The sequence below is a fragment of the Dromiciops gliroides genome, chromosome X (genome assembly GCF_019393635.1).
Source record: "Dromiciops gliroides isolate mDroGli1 chromosome X, mDroGli1.pri, whole genome shotgun sequence".
NCBI lineage: Eukaryota > Metazoa > Chordata > Mammalia > Microbiotheria > Microbiotheriidae > Dromiciops > Dromiciops gliroides.
Window position 1 is genome coordinate 25,724,990 of NC_057867.1, and position 12,210 is coordinate 25,737,199.

Sequence of the window (12,210 nt, forward strand, 5' to 3'; positions counted from 1 at the left end):
CCCATTCTATTGTTTTCTTCTATTTCTTTGCATTGCTCATTTGAGAAAACCTTATCTCTCCTTGCAAATGTCCCAATTGTAAGTAACAAGTAAGAGGAACTAGAAACCTTTTTTTTTATTCAAGGAGGCAAAATGGACTTTATAGGTATCATTGATAGTTGATGGGAGGAAATCCATACCTGGGATATTGCTCTTGATGAATATCATTTTCCCTCCCCTCAAAGAAACAAGACAGGTCAAAGGGGTTGTCTGGGATAGCACTGTATATTAAGAAGGTATACTCGTGTGCGGAAATTGATTCACCAAAGGGAGAAAGCATCACGGGGAGCATTTGGGTGAAGGTCAATGGAGAGAGAAACAAGTGATTTGTTATTGTAGAATACTCCAGCTTAACTAAACTGGAAAAGGAAATAGGGAGTTGGTCCAACATACCACTATTGTGGTACAGAGTCATTGTGTGATTATGATGGGGGACTTCATTTATCCAGACAACTCTCAACCAAAAGCAGAACAGCTAACAACTTCTTCACTTACCTTAAGGATAATTTCCTCTTCCAAAAAGTTGAGGAACCAACAACAGGGGAATTCTATTCTGTCCTTAACAGGAAGGAAGTGGTTGCTGCATTGGGGGTGGGGGTTAGGGAGAGGAAGTGACTGTTCAATTAGAGTTTGTAATAGACAAGAAGAACAAAGCTGGCAGAACCTGACATGCCCCCCTAATCTTTTTTTAAATAGTGTCTTATTTTTTTCTAATTACATGTAATGATAGTTTTCAACATTTATTGTTATAAGATTTTGAGTTCCAAATTTTTCTCCCTCCCTTCCCCCCTCCCCAAGACAGCAAGCAATCTGATATAGGTTATATATGTACAATCACATTAAACATATTTCCACATTAGTCATGTTGTAAGAGAAGAATCAGAACAAAAGAGAGAAAACCTCAAGAAAGGAAAAAAAAAACAACAAAAAAGTGAAAATAGTATGGTTCGATCTGCATTCAGACTCCATAGTTCTTTTTCTGTAGGTGGAAAGCATCAAAACATCATAAGTCTTTTGGCAATGTCTTGGTTCATTGTATTTCTGAGAAGAGCTAAGTCTAACACAGTTGATCATTGCACAATGTTGCTGTTACTGTATGCAATGTTCTTCTGGTTCTGCTCATTTCACTCGGCATCAGTTCACGTAAGTCTTTGCAGGTTTTTCTGAAATCTGCCTGCCTTTCATTTCTTATAGCACAGTCATATTCTATTGCATTCATATACCACAACTTGTTCAGCCTTTCCCCAATTGGTAGGCATCCCTTCAGTTTCCTATTTTTTGCCACCGTAAAAAGACCTGCCCCCTAATCTTGCTTGGCCATCCTTGATGGAATAAGATCTCACCAGGGCCAGATAAATGGCATCTTTGGGCACTGACAGAAATGGCCTAAGTTAAGGCTGAGCCATGGTCAGAGATTTTGAAAAGTCAGGTAAAAGGGGACCAGGTCCCCCAGGATTGGAAAAGGTAAGGCCTTTTCTTGATTTAGGAAAGAGAGCAGAGAACTTGGCCTGCAGAATTGAAGAATGGATTAGTAGACAGCTTGGAAAAGAAACTTTACCAATATCAAGTCATGCCAAACTTCTTTTCTTTTCTGCCAAGTCACTAAACTGATAAATCAGAGGAATGCTCTAAGTATACTTTACCTAAATTTTAGCAAAATGTTTGCTCAAATATCTCGTGCAATTCATATGGAAAAGGTAGAAAGAGGGAGGGTTAGATGCAATACAATCGGCATTTAGAACTGGTTGAAAGTCCAGAGTTAAGAAGCAGTCATTAATGGTTTGATATCAGGTTCTGAAGGAGGTCTCCAGTGGAGTGCCACAGGGATGTGTGCTTTGCATTATGATGTTTGACTTTTTTTTTTGTGGGGCAATGGGGGTTAAGTGACTTGCCTAGGGTCACACAGCTAGTAAGTGTCAAGTGTCTGAGCCCGGATTTGACCTCAGGTACTCCTGAATTCAGGGCCGGTGCTTTATCCACTGTGCCACCTAGTTGCCCCAATGTTTGACATTTTAATGAATGGGGGCAGCTAGGTGGCACTGCAGTGGATAGAGCACCGGCCCTGGTGCCTCACCAAACATTTTAATGAATGACCTGACAGAGCCAGATTGTGAAGGTCTTAAAAAGCCAAACAGAGTTTAAATTTTATCCTAGAGACAATAAGGAACCAGTCAAGGGGCAGCTAGGTAGCTCAGTAGATAGAGCACTGGCCCTGGAGTCAGGAGGACCTGAGTTCAAATATGACCTCAGACACTTGACACTTACTAGCTGTATGACCCTGGGCAAGTCACTTAACCCCAATTGCCTCACCAAAAAAAAAAAGAACCAGTAAGGTTAAGTAGGGGGATCTTCACTTAAGAAAAATCACCTTGGTAGCAGGGTAGAGGACAGACAGGACTGGGGAGAGATCTAAGGCAGCCAGATTAATTAGGAGGCCAGGCTAGGGAAGGCTGGCTGAGAGGAGGTTAAATTTGGGGAGGTCAAATGAGAAGAGGCTAGATGAGAGGCCAAGCAAGAGGAGGTGAGATGACAGGAGGCCAAGTGAGTGGAGGCTATGCAAGGGGAGGCCCAATGAGAGGCCAGGCAAGAGGAAGCTGAGTGAGGAGAGGCTGGGTGATAGGAGGCTGGATTTGGGGAGGCCAGGTGAGAGGTTTTGAGGTCTCTGAGTGGTGAGGATGTGCCTATGTGAGGGGAGAGGAGTCAGATACCAGGCATGACAAGATCTGGGAAGTGATCATGGGGAATGATGAAGAATGAGGCATTTGGGCCAATGATGCTATAAGCCTGGGGTACTGCAAGGATGGTGGTGCCTTTGACCAAAATAGGGAAGTGTGGAGGCAGGGGTGGGCTGGGGGGTGTCTTATGACAGTGTGTATAAACCTGTGAGGCCTGGAGACTTGGAAGCTGACATTGTCCCGAGTCTCCATTTCTGTCCATGGTGCTACCACAACAGTCTCTCCATATCCATTTATCTAAGGGATGAGTCAGAGGAACATCCTCGTTTCTAGACAGTAAGTGCCAACAGTCCATCCCTGGTGCTGTGGCCTAGATACTGATGTGCTGCTTGGGCCAGCACGGATGCCCTCCCAGGAAGACGTTGGTATCAATTCCTCAAATAACTGGCCTTGCCTGGCTTTCTAGTATGGTTCTGCCACTTAATGACTAGGGGACCTCGGGCCAGTCTCTTGACCCCTCCGAAGCTCAGTTTCTTCACCTGTAAAAGGGGCTAACAATGCTCGCATTAGGCAGCTCCCAAGGATAATGTGATGGATAAATGAAAGCATGAGTGAATGAAGCATCGCTTAACTGCCAACTATGTGTCAAATACAGTAGATACAAGGAGGAAAGTGGGGCAGGCCCTGCTCTTAAGGCTCATGTGCTATGGGGAGACATGACACACGTAGAAGACTTGAGCCACAAACCAGAAGGAAAAGTCCCAGGGTCCCTGTGGTGCAACCACAAGGCAGACAGTCAGGCCTCTAGTTGCATGGCATTTCTACTAACAAAATCAAATCCCTCTCAGAACTTGAGTCATTTGACCTTTGGGGGCCAGAAATGGTTTCTTGGGTCTGTGGCTGCTGAGAAGAGAGGGGCTGCAGCACCCACAGAGGCAGGTGCCAGGCCTCATCCTCATCGGCATGGCTTCCCAGGATGATGGCTGTGAGGGTCCGGCTGGGCAATGGGCCTGGTTATGGGGGGGGCGTTGATGCCATTCCCAGGGCTCTTGGGTTTACCTGCCCACAAATGGCACTTGGTCACCAGTTGGCATTGGAAGTCACAATGATGGTTGGCCCCTTCTCCACAGTGATTTCTCTCCTCAATAATCTACGAATGTGAACCATTAGCAGGACCCAAGTCCTGGAAGACCTGAGTCCAAATCTCGCCACAGGCTCTCAGTAGCTGAGTGACCCCAGGCAAATCACTTAACCTCTCTTTGCCTCAGTTCCCTCATCTGCAAAATGAGAGTAATAATAATAGCGTACCTACCATCCCAGACGGCTATGAAGAAAAAATGCAAACACTATTTGTAAACACACTGAAAACATTATTATTTATTCATCACTTTTCCCCACAATTTATTTATTCATTTTTGTTGTTGCTGTTTGTTACTATTTATTATTATTACTATTTATTATTCATTTTTTACTATTATTATTGTTGTTATTATTATTAAAACAATCTTCACTGAGTACCTTTGGCACGCAAGGCCTATATTGGATACTATGGCTGATGTGAAGATTAGTGAGACATAAGATTGTCCTATTCCTCAAGCAGCTCATAGGAAATGAGACAAGTATAAAGAGAAACAAAAAATGGGGGGGGGGTTAGGGAGGGGCAGACATGTGGAGAGATGCATTAGTATTGGAATCCGTGGGCCCGAGTTTGAATCTTAGGTTGACCACTTCCTACCTTTCTGATCTTGGGCAAGTTACTTTCCTTCCCTGGGCCTCAGTTTCCTCCTCTGTAAATGGGCAGGGGGGTACAACTAGGTAGGCTCTGGGCTCTCTGCCAGCTCTAGATCTAGGATCCTGTATGGGCCTTTGGTCAAGTCATTTCCCCCTGTGGGCCTTGGTTTCCTCCTCTGTAAAGTAATGGCCTTCTGGGATCTCTTCCTGCTCAGAATCCCATGATCCCAAGCAGTTCCGTTCACTTCTCCTTTTCACATCTGGACCTTAAGTATGAGGGGATTAAAAGTTTAGGTTGTAAGGGCCTGGCCCCCTTCCCATATGGCGTTGCTGCTTTAAATAGGGCGGCATTGGTAGAGAAATTAGGCATCTCCCTAATATCTCCGGGGCATGATCCAGTAGAGAGAAGGCTATAAGAGGCCAGCATGGACTAGGGCTAAAAGCAGGGCTTCTTACCCTTTCTTGTGAAGCCTGTGTTCATCTTCTTTTCACAATATTTGAAATCCTTGAGGGAAATGTTATTTCACTTAGAGTGTAGTAAAAAGAAAGACATCATTTTCTTCCCATCCAAAGTCATTGACCATCCTGAAATCTGTCTTATCCATGGACCCCAGGGCAAGAACACCTGGAGTGGCTGTAACCAGGAGTGGTTGGCTCCTCTTTCTTTTTTTGTTGTTGTGTGTGTGAGGCAATTGGGGTTAAGTGACTTGCCCAGGGTCACACAGCCAGTAAGTGTCAAGTGTCTGAGGCCAGATTTGAACTCAGGTACTCCTGACTCCAGGGCCAGTGCTCTATCTACTGCAGCGCCACCTAGCTGCCTCTTGGCTCCTCTTTCTTCTCAGGGTCTTTTCTCTCCAAGAGGTATAGCCCAAATGCTGTGGGTGTTCAGAGGAGAGAGGTCTCACTCCCGGCTGGGGATAGGTGGGGGTATGGATCACTGAGGACGTAGCCCTTGAGGTTAATTGTAAAGGGAGGCTGGGATTTCACTGGGCAAAACTGGGATGTGGAAGAAGGATAGTCAGAGGCACAGGAAATGGTTGGTGGGAAGCTGGGAAAATGGGAGCACATGGGGGTATATTCAGGGAACAGTCGTGAGTGTCATTCAGTATAAGCATGGGATATGTGGGGAGGGGGGAGTGGCATGAACTAAGGCTAGAAATAGAAAGTTAGATGGTGGGGTATGGAGGTGGGGCAGCCAGGCTTGAAGGCCTGCCTTGAGTCAATGGAAAGCCATTTGCAGCTTGGAATGATGGGGTCTGAGTTGTGCCATAGGAAACCAGAGGCAGCTTTGCAGGCTGAATTGAAGGGGGAGAGACTGAGGCAGGGAGGCAGTTAGCAGGCTACTGCATGAGACAGGATGAAGGGTAGCAAAGTCTTCATCTGGAAATGGTGTAGCATTGGCAAGAATGGAAGTGAGGGACGTGTGTGTGTGTGGGGGGGGAGGGAGAGAGGAGAGATCTAGAAATTCCCCGGGGGGGGGGGGCAAAGGGCCGAGGAGTCAGAGATTCAAAGCTTATGGTCACCCGGCTTCCCTCTTCCATCTGCTACCTTATTTTTAGTAGCTTCAGGAGATCACAGGATCCTAGATCAAGAGCAGAAAAGCACCTCAGAAGTCATCTAGTTCAACCCCTTTATTTTACAGAGGAGGAAACTGAGGCTCAGGGAGAGGAAGTGACTTGCCCAAGGTCATGAAGAAGATCATAGCTCTGGAGCTGGAAGAGACCTCTGAGTCTAACAAATCCAACTCATTTTACAGAGAAGGAAACTGAGGCCCAGGGAGGAGAATTGACTTGCTCAAGGTCACACAGAGGATCATATCTCCAAAGCTAGGAGGAACTTCAGTGTCCCAAGTCCAACTCTTCATTTTAAAGAGAAGGAAAGTGAGGCCCAGGGATGGGAAGTGGCCTCTCCATGGGCCATCATGCAATAAATAGCAGAGCCAGTGCCTGGCCCCTCTGCCCCCTATGTTCTGGATCCAGTGTCCCCTCTCACTATTCCTGTTGTCTGATGGTGAGATCACACGGCACTGAGCCTCTGTCCCACTGTGCCTTGGGGGGAGCCCCTTCCCTGTCTAGAGGGATGGGCTTTACACTGAGGAGACAGCTCACTTTTCATGCCTTTATGCACTTCCTCCAGGTGACTGATGCTCTTGCAGGAGGTATCAATGTCACCCTTTTACATTTTCCCAAATGGCTGTTAATCTTTCCTACTCACCAGGGGCCTGTGGATTTAACCTTGAAGTACTGTGTTAGGAGGAAGACGGAATCCATCGACAAGAGATTCTGCTTTGACATTGAAACTAACGAAAGGTAAGCAGGCCCAGTGGGCTGGGCTGTTCTCCCAGGCACACTAGCTTTGTGACTGCCGTGCCAACTTGCCAATCGCGGTTTTCCCCCCAATGTCCCTATTTTATGGACATCAGAGTTTGCCTAAGGCCTCATTATCTACCCTTGGTGTTCGACTCTTGGTAGGAATCCCCCTTGGGTAACTTGCTACCTCCAGCACTTCCCACAAACCCGTCAGTCGGCCACATCCTCACTCTCTGTGTTGGGTGGCAAGCCTCCAGAACTATTTTTAGTAGCTATTGCTTCAACACTTCAGTGGCCTGTGGCCAGAGTCATCACCCTCGAGCCAATATGGGGATGGGCCTCTCTGAATGTAAGCAGATCAATCCTCTAAAAACAAACAAAAGCGTGCCACTGGGCCCATCCTTGTAGTCTTTCTGGTTTAGCAGGCCCTGCCAGGGCTTAGATCCTGCCTGTTTGCTTTTGAGAAACCACAGTTATTTCTGTGCCACAGTAAGGCATCAGAGGATGTTCACAAAGATTTGGGCCATCGTTGCGATTAAATACATCAGCCATTACACGTACATGGTCCCTAATCCATATCTAGGCCAGAAGAGAGGATAGATTAACATTCACTCCTGTCCAGGCTCCTAGATATAGGGATGGAAGATAGCAAGTCAAACCTCTTCATTTTACAGTTGAGGAAACCGAGGCAGACAGAGATGAAGTGACTAGCCCAGGGCCACCCAGCTAATAAGTGTCAGAGGTGGGATTTGAAGCCCGATGTGGCCTAGATGATCTCTAAAGTCCTCTTCCAGCTCTAAAATCCCATGCTGTCAGGGCCCTTGCCACTCTGATATCTTATGTTCTTAACCATGGTTATAGTTCTTAGGTCCCTTCTGGCTCTGACCTTCAATAAGGCTATAGCTCTATTGAACAGGCACCTAATTCAAGTTCATTAATATGCATTATACAGGGAAGAATGGGGTATACTTTATTGCACTATTATCTCAGGGTCATAGTATTTAGAATCTGAAGAGCCCTTAGAGAAAAAATATAATTTAACTCTCTCATTTTATAGATGAAGAAATAGCCCTAAAGAGGTTGCCCAAGATTACACAGTAGTAAATGAATGGTGGAGTTCATATTTGAACACAGGCCTTCCAACTTTAAATCCATTGTTCTTTCAGCTACAGCTAGGTGGCGCTGCAGTGGATAGTGCACTGGGCCTGGAGTCAATTCATATGTGGCCTCAGACACTAGCTGTGTGATCCTGAGCAAGTCATGTATCCCCTTTTGCCTCAGTTTTCTCATCTGTAAAATGAGCTGGAGAAGGAAATGGCAAACCAGGGCTGGTGCTTTATCAGCCTCCTCATTTGACAGATGAGGAAATTGAGGCCAAGGAATGTGAAGTGTCATGCTCCAGGTCACCCAGTTAGTGACTGGCAGAGCTAGGATCCAAACCCTGAGCCTGGGACCTCCTATTTAACTCCCTTTCCCCTGTCACAAACTGATCTTTGGGGTTGGGGCAGGAACCCGTGGAACCTTTGTTCTAGCATCAATGTACTGGATTCAACTCAAGGGCTGTAGTTTTCTGACCTCTGGGCTCAAGCATTGGACTAATGAGATGAAACAGAATAGGAATGAATCTAAGGAATTAGACTTGGGTTCAGAAGGCCAGGTCACAATCACTGAGAATCAATCTTTGGATTGGTGCCTAGATAAGACAAGCTCAGGAGGAAGTCCTTGGACAGGTGGTACCACTCACCACAGTCCTTGGGGCCTCCTATCTCACTGAGTCTAGAGCTTGTCTTCCCAATACAGCCTCACATGCCAGAATTGACTCTCTGGTCCAACCCAGAGTTGTGGTTGTTTTTTGCTTTTGCTTTTCTGGGTTAAGATAGCTAGTAACCAGCAAACCAAAGCTAAGCTGGTCTGCTTCTTGGTGTTTGTATCACACCTAGGATTTCTTTAATGTTGGGAAGTTCCTTTACCAGGGTCCTTAACATGGGGTCCCCAGACCCCAACGGGGTCCATGGATGGATTTCAGGGGGTCTGTGTGCTTGGATTTATTAATAAAAAAGAAATAGATTAGAAAATGTGTTTTCTAAAACATATGATATAAGGCCCCCATTAGTAATAATAAGGCAGGGATCCTTATGTATGGCTTAGTGCCCCCTGTTTCTGTTGAAGTTTGAGTTGGTAGACCAAAGCTTTTTAAACTGTGGGTCACAACCCCATATGGGATCACATAACTGAATGTGGGGGTCACAAAAATTTGAAAACGGTAAAAGATTATGTATACCTATTTAAATACCTATATACTCAGGGTTTTATAAAACTTTCAGGCGAGAAAAGGGGTCATGGTTGGAAAAAGTTTAAGAAGCCCTGGTCTAGATCCTAGAGCTAGAGGTTATGTGACTTGGCCAGGGTCACACACCCAAGTGAGAGACTTGAACCCAAGCCTTCATGACTCCAAGGGCAGCTCTCTATCCATTATACCACACTGCCTCTCTATGTAGTCATTGGATTGGTTAAGTCAGCTAACAGGCAGCTCCTGGATACCTTCCTGGCCCCAAGTGTTCATTATACATCCTGGTGTTGGAAGCCATGTTGGAGTCTTCTAGCCCCACCCCACTAAGCAGGAATCCCTTCAAAAAGGTATCCCCAGAATGTGCTCATCCAACTTTTACCCAAAGACCTTTTGAGATTGGCAGTTGAGATGGCTCATTTGACCAGGGTAGATGGAATATATGCTATAGGAGGAGAAACTGAGGCCCAAAGAGGAGAACTGATTTGCCTAAAGTCAATTGGGTATTTAGTATTGGGCCTAAAGTTTGAAGCCAGATTTTCTGGCTTGCTGCCCAGTGGTCTTCCTGAATGGGGAAGAAGGTTTTCCATATATGGAGGGTAGGAATCTGCTTCTCTGAAGTTCCTACTGATTGTTGGGAACCCTCCCCTTGGAATCAAGAAGAAGAAAAAGTTTAATGATAGCCCTTTAAAGACAGTTTCTCCTGCCTCTCCCACCTCCAGCCCTCTCTTTTTGAAGCCATATAACCCAAGTCCCTTCAGTTGTGCTTCATGTGGAATGGTGTCTATTCCCCAACCTCCCCAGTGCTGGTTGCCCCACTCTGGGACTCTCACCAATTGAATTGTCCTTTAATCCTGTCATTTTCTCTTCAGACCAGGGACTATAACACTGCAGGCTCTGTCTGAAGCCAACAGGCGACTGTGGATGGAAGCGATGGATGGAAAAGAACCAGTGAGTTACTTACTACCTAAGGCATTGCCTTCCAGTGACACAAGTCTTTTGGAGCAGTGACCTCTAGTGGTAGCTCAGACTAATTCACTTGAACAAACATTAATCGGGATTTTGGGTGGGGAGGGTGGCACAGTGTTTGGTGCTAAGATCATAGGATTTCAAACTGGAAAAGATAATGTAGTCCAACATCCATCATTGAACAGAAATCCCACGTGAACTCTAAGGAATAAGTGACACATGTATTTGAAATATTCTACCACCTAACTCAACCTAATCTTTAAAAGTCCAGATGAATGAATGAAGTGTTTATTAAGCACTTAGTATGTGTGAAGCACTGGAGATACAAATAGAAAAGTCTGAAGCTCATAAAGGGAGACAATACTTAGGGAAGGATTCAGCTTCAAGTCAGATGGAAATATCCCATGGTCCTTAGGGGACAGTGGCAAAGCAGGTGCTCATGCCTCTTCTTGAATGTCTTTTGTACCAATTAACTGTCAGTTTCTGAAGTTAAACCATTTGTCATGGCCTTGGTGGCAAGAACTTTTTAGTTAGGTGTTACAGAGTCCAGTGAGGCAAATCCTCTCATTCTACAGAGGAGGCAGCTGAGGTCCCCAGAGAGGAAGTGATTGGCCCAAGGTCACACAGGCACTAAGAATCAGAGGTGGAAATTCGAACCCCAGGTCCTCTGACTCTAATCCCAGGGTTATTTCTGTTTGAGCTGTTGGCTCCATATGGTCTAGGATGTGGGTCTGGAATTTGTAGCCAGATACCCTGACAACCTTTTGCCAATTAGTAGTCTGAAAAATCCAAAGCATTCCTAAGGGTGTCCTTGGTAGGTTTCCTCCAGCAGGAGTATTGAAATCATCAGTTGCTCTCATCTGGTCTGACAGATGTGTGCTTATCCACTGGGAGTGGGTGGTGTTGGGACACAGTTGGGTCTGAGGCTGGGTAAAAATGAATGATTGATTGTGTTCCACAGAATTTCCTTTATGTGGAGAGTTGTCTGTTCCCGAGCTCTTGTGCTCTTATATTATCTCTGAGTTTACTTGGGGATACCCGAGTGATAGAAAGATCTGGGTGGAGTGACAGGCCCCTGGAAACAGGCTGGGTGGGAGGAGGGAGGACTCATTCTTTTTTGTGTGTGTGAGGCAATTGGGGTTAAGTGACTTGCCCAGGGTCACACAGCTAGTAAGTGTCAAGTGTCTGAGGCCTGATTTGAACTCAGGTCCTCCTGACTCCAAGGCTGGTGCTCTATCCACTGTGCCACCTAGCTGCCCCTGGGAGGACTCATTCTAGTGAGTGGCACATCAAGGGGCATGTCCAAAGACTGGGTCTTCTCTTCCCACTGCTGCTGCTGTCACTTCTATGGCCGTACAGCTTTAGTCTAGAGTTGTTTTTTGAAGCTGTTGGAATTTTGCAAAAATGCTATGCTTCCGTAAATTAGCCAGAGAGCTGTGGATTGTTCAATACATCAGGAAGGCTGTGCGTGCATGTACATGTTTTTATCTATACATGGGTGCATATGTTTACATGTATGCATGTGTTTGAGAGTGATGCTTAGGCAGCCATGTTCACGTATCCATACATGCTCAAGTATGAGCATGCAGATATTCACATGCATGTGGTATGTTGTCGTTCAGTCATTTAGTCAGGTTCAACTCTTCATGACTCCATGGACTATAAGGTACGTGGGGTTTCTTGGCAGAGAGAGTAGAGTGGCTTGCCATTTCCTTCTTCAGCTCATTTGATAGATGAGGAAACTGAGGCAAACAGGGTGAAGTGACTTACCCAATGCCACACAGCTAGTAAGTGTCTGAGGCCCGGTTTGAACTGGGGTCTTCCTGACTCCAGGCCCAGCACTCTGTCCAGTATAGCGCCACCTAGCTACCCCAATGCATATGGAAAGCCCTGAATTTGAGTCAGGGAATTTGAGTCAGTTGTCTCTTCACTCTGCCATTTGTCTCTGTGTGAACATAAATTGGCCTCAGTTTTTTTTTTTCATTTATAAACTTCATTGCTGAGTGTTGTCAGTTGTTGTCTGTCTACAACATCTTTGGGGTCCCTTCACTTCTCACATAGCCACCGCCCTAGTTCATGTCCTTGTCACCATTTGTCAGGACTATTGTGATAGCCTCCTAGGTGGAGGCCTGGCTCTCTGTTCTCCAAGCCATCTTCCCCATAGCGGCCTAAATCAGCTTCTTAAAACACAAATCTGAAA

General features: G+C 45.8%; 1 protein-coding gene across 1 annotated transcript in view; it reads left to right on the forward strand.

The window, feature by feature from the left end:
* OPHN1 (oligophrenin 1) overlaps positions 1–12,210 on the forward strand; it is a 278,050-nt gene that overhangs the window by 186,648 nt on the left and 79,192 nt on the right. Inside the window, exons 10-11 of the mRNA XM_043974083.1 lie at positions 6,663–6,754; positions 9,914–9,992. Of these exons, the coding sequence (XP_043830018.1) occupies positions 6,663–6,754; positions 9,914–9,992 (171 nt within the window). The remainder of the gene's footprint in view (positions 1–6,662; positions 6,755–9,913; positions 9,993–12,210) is intronic.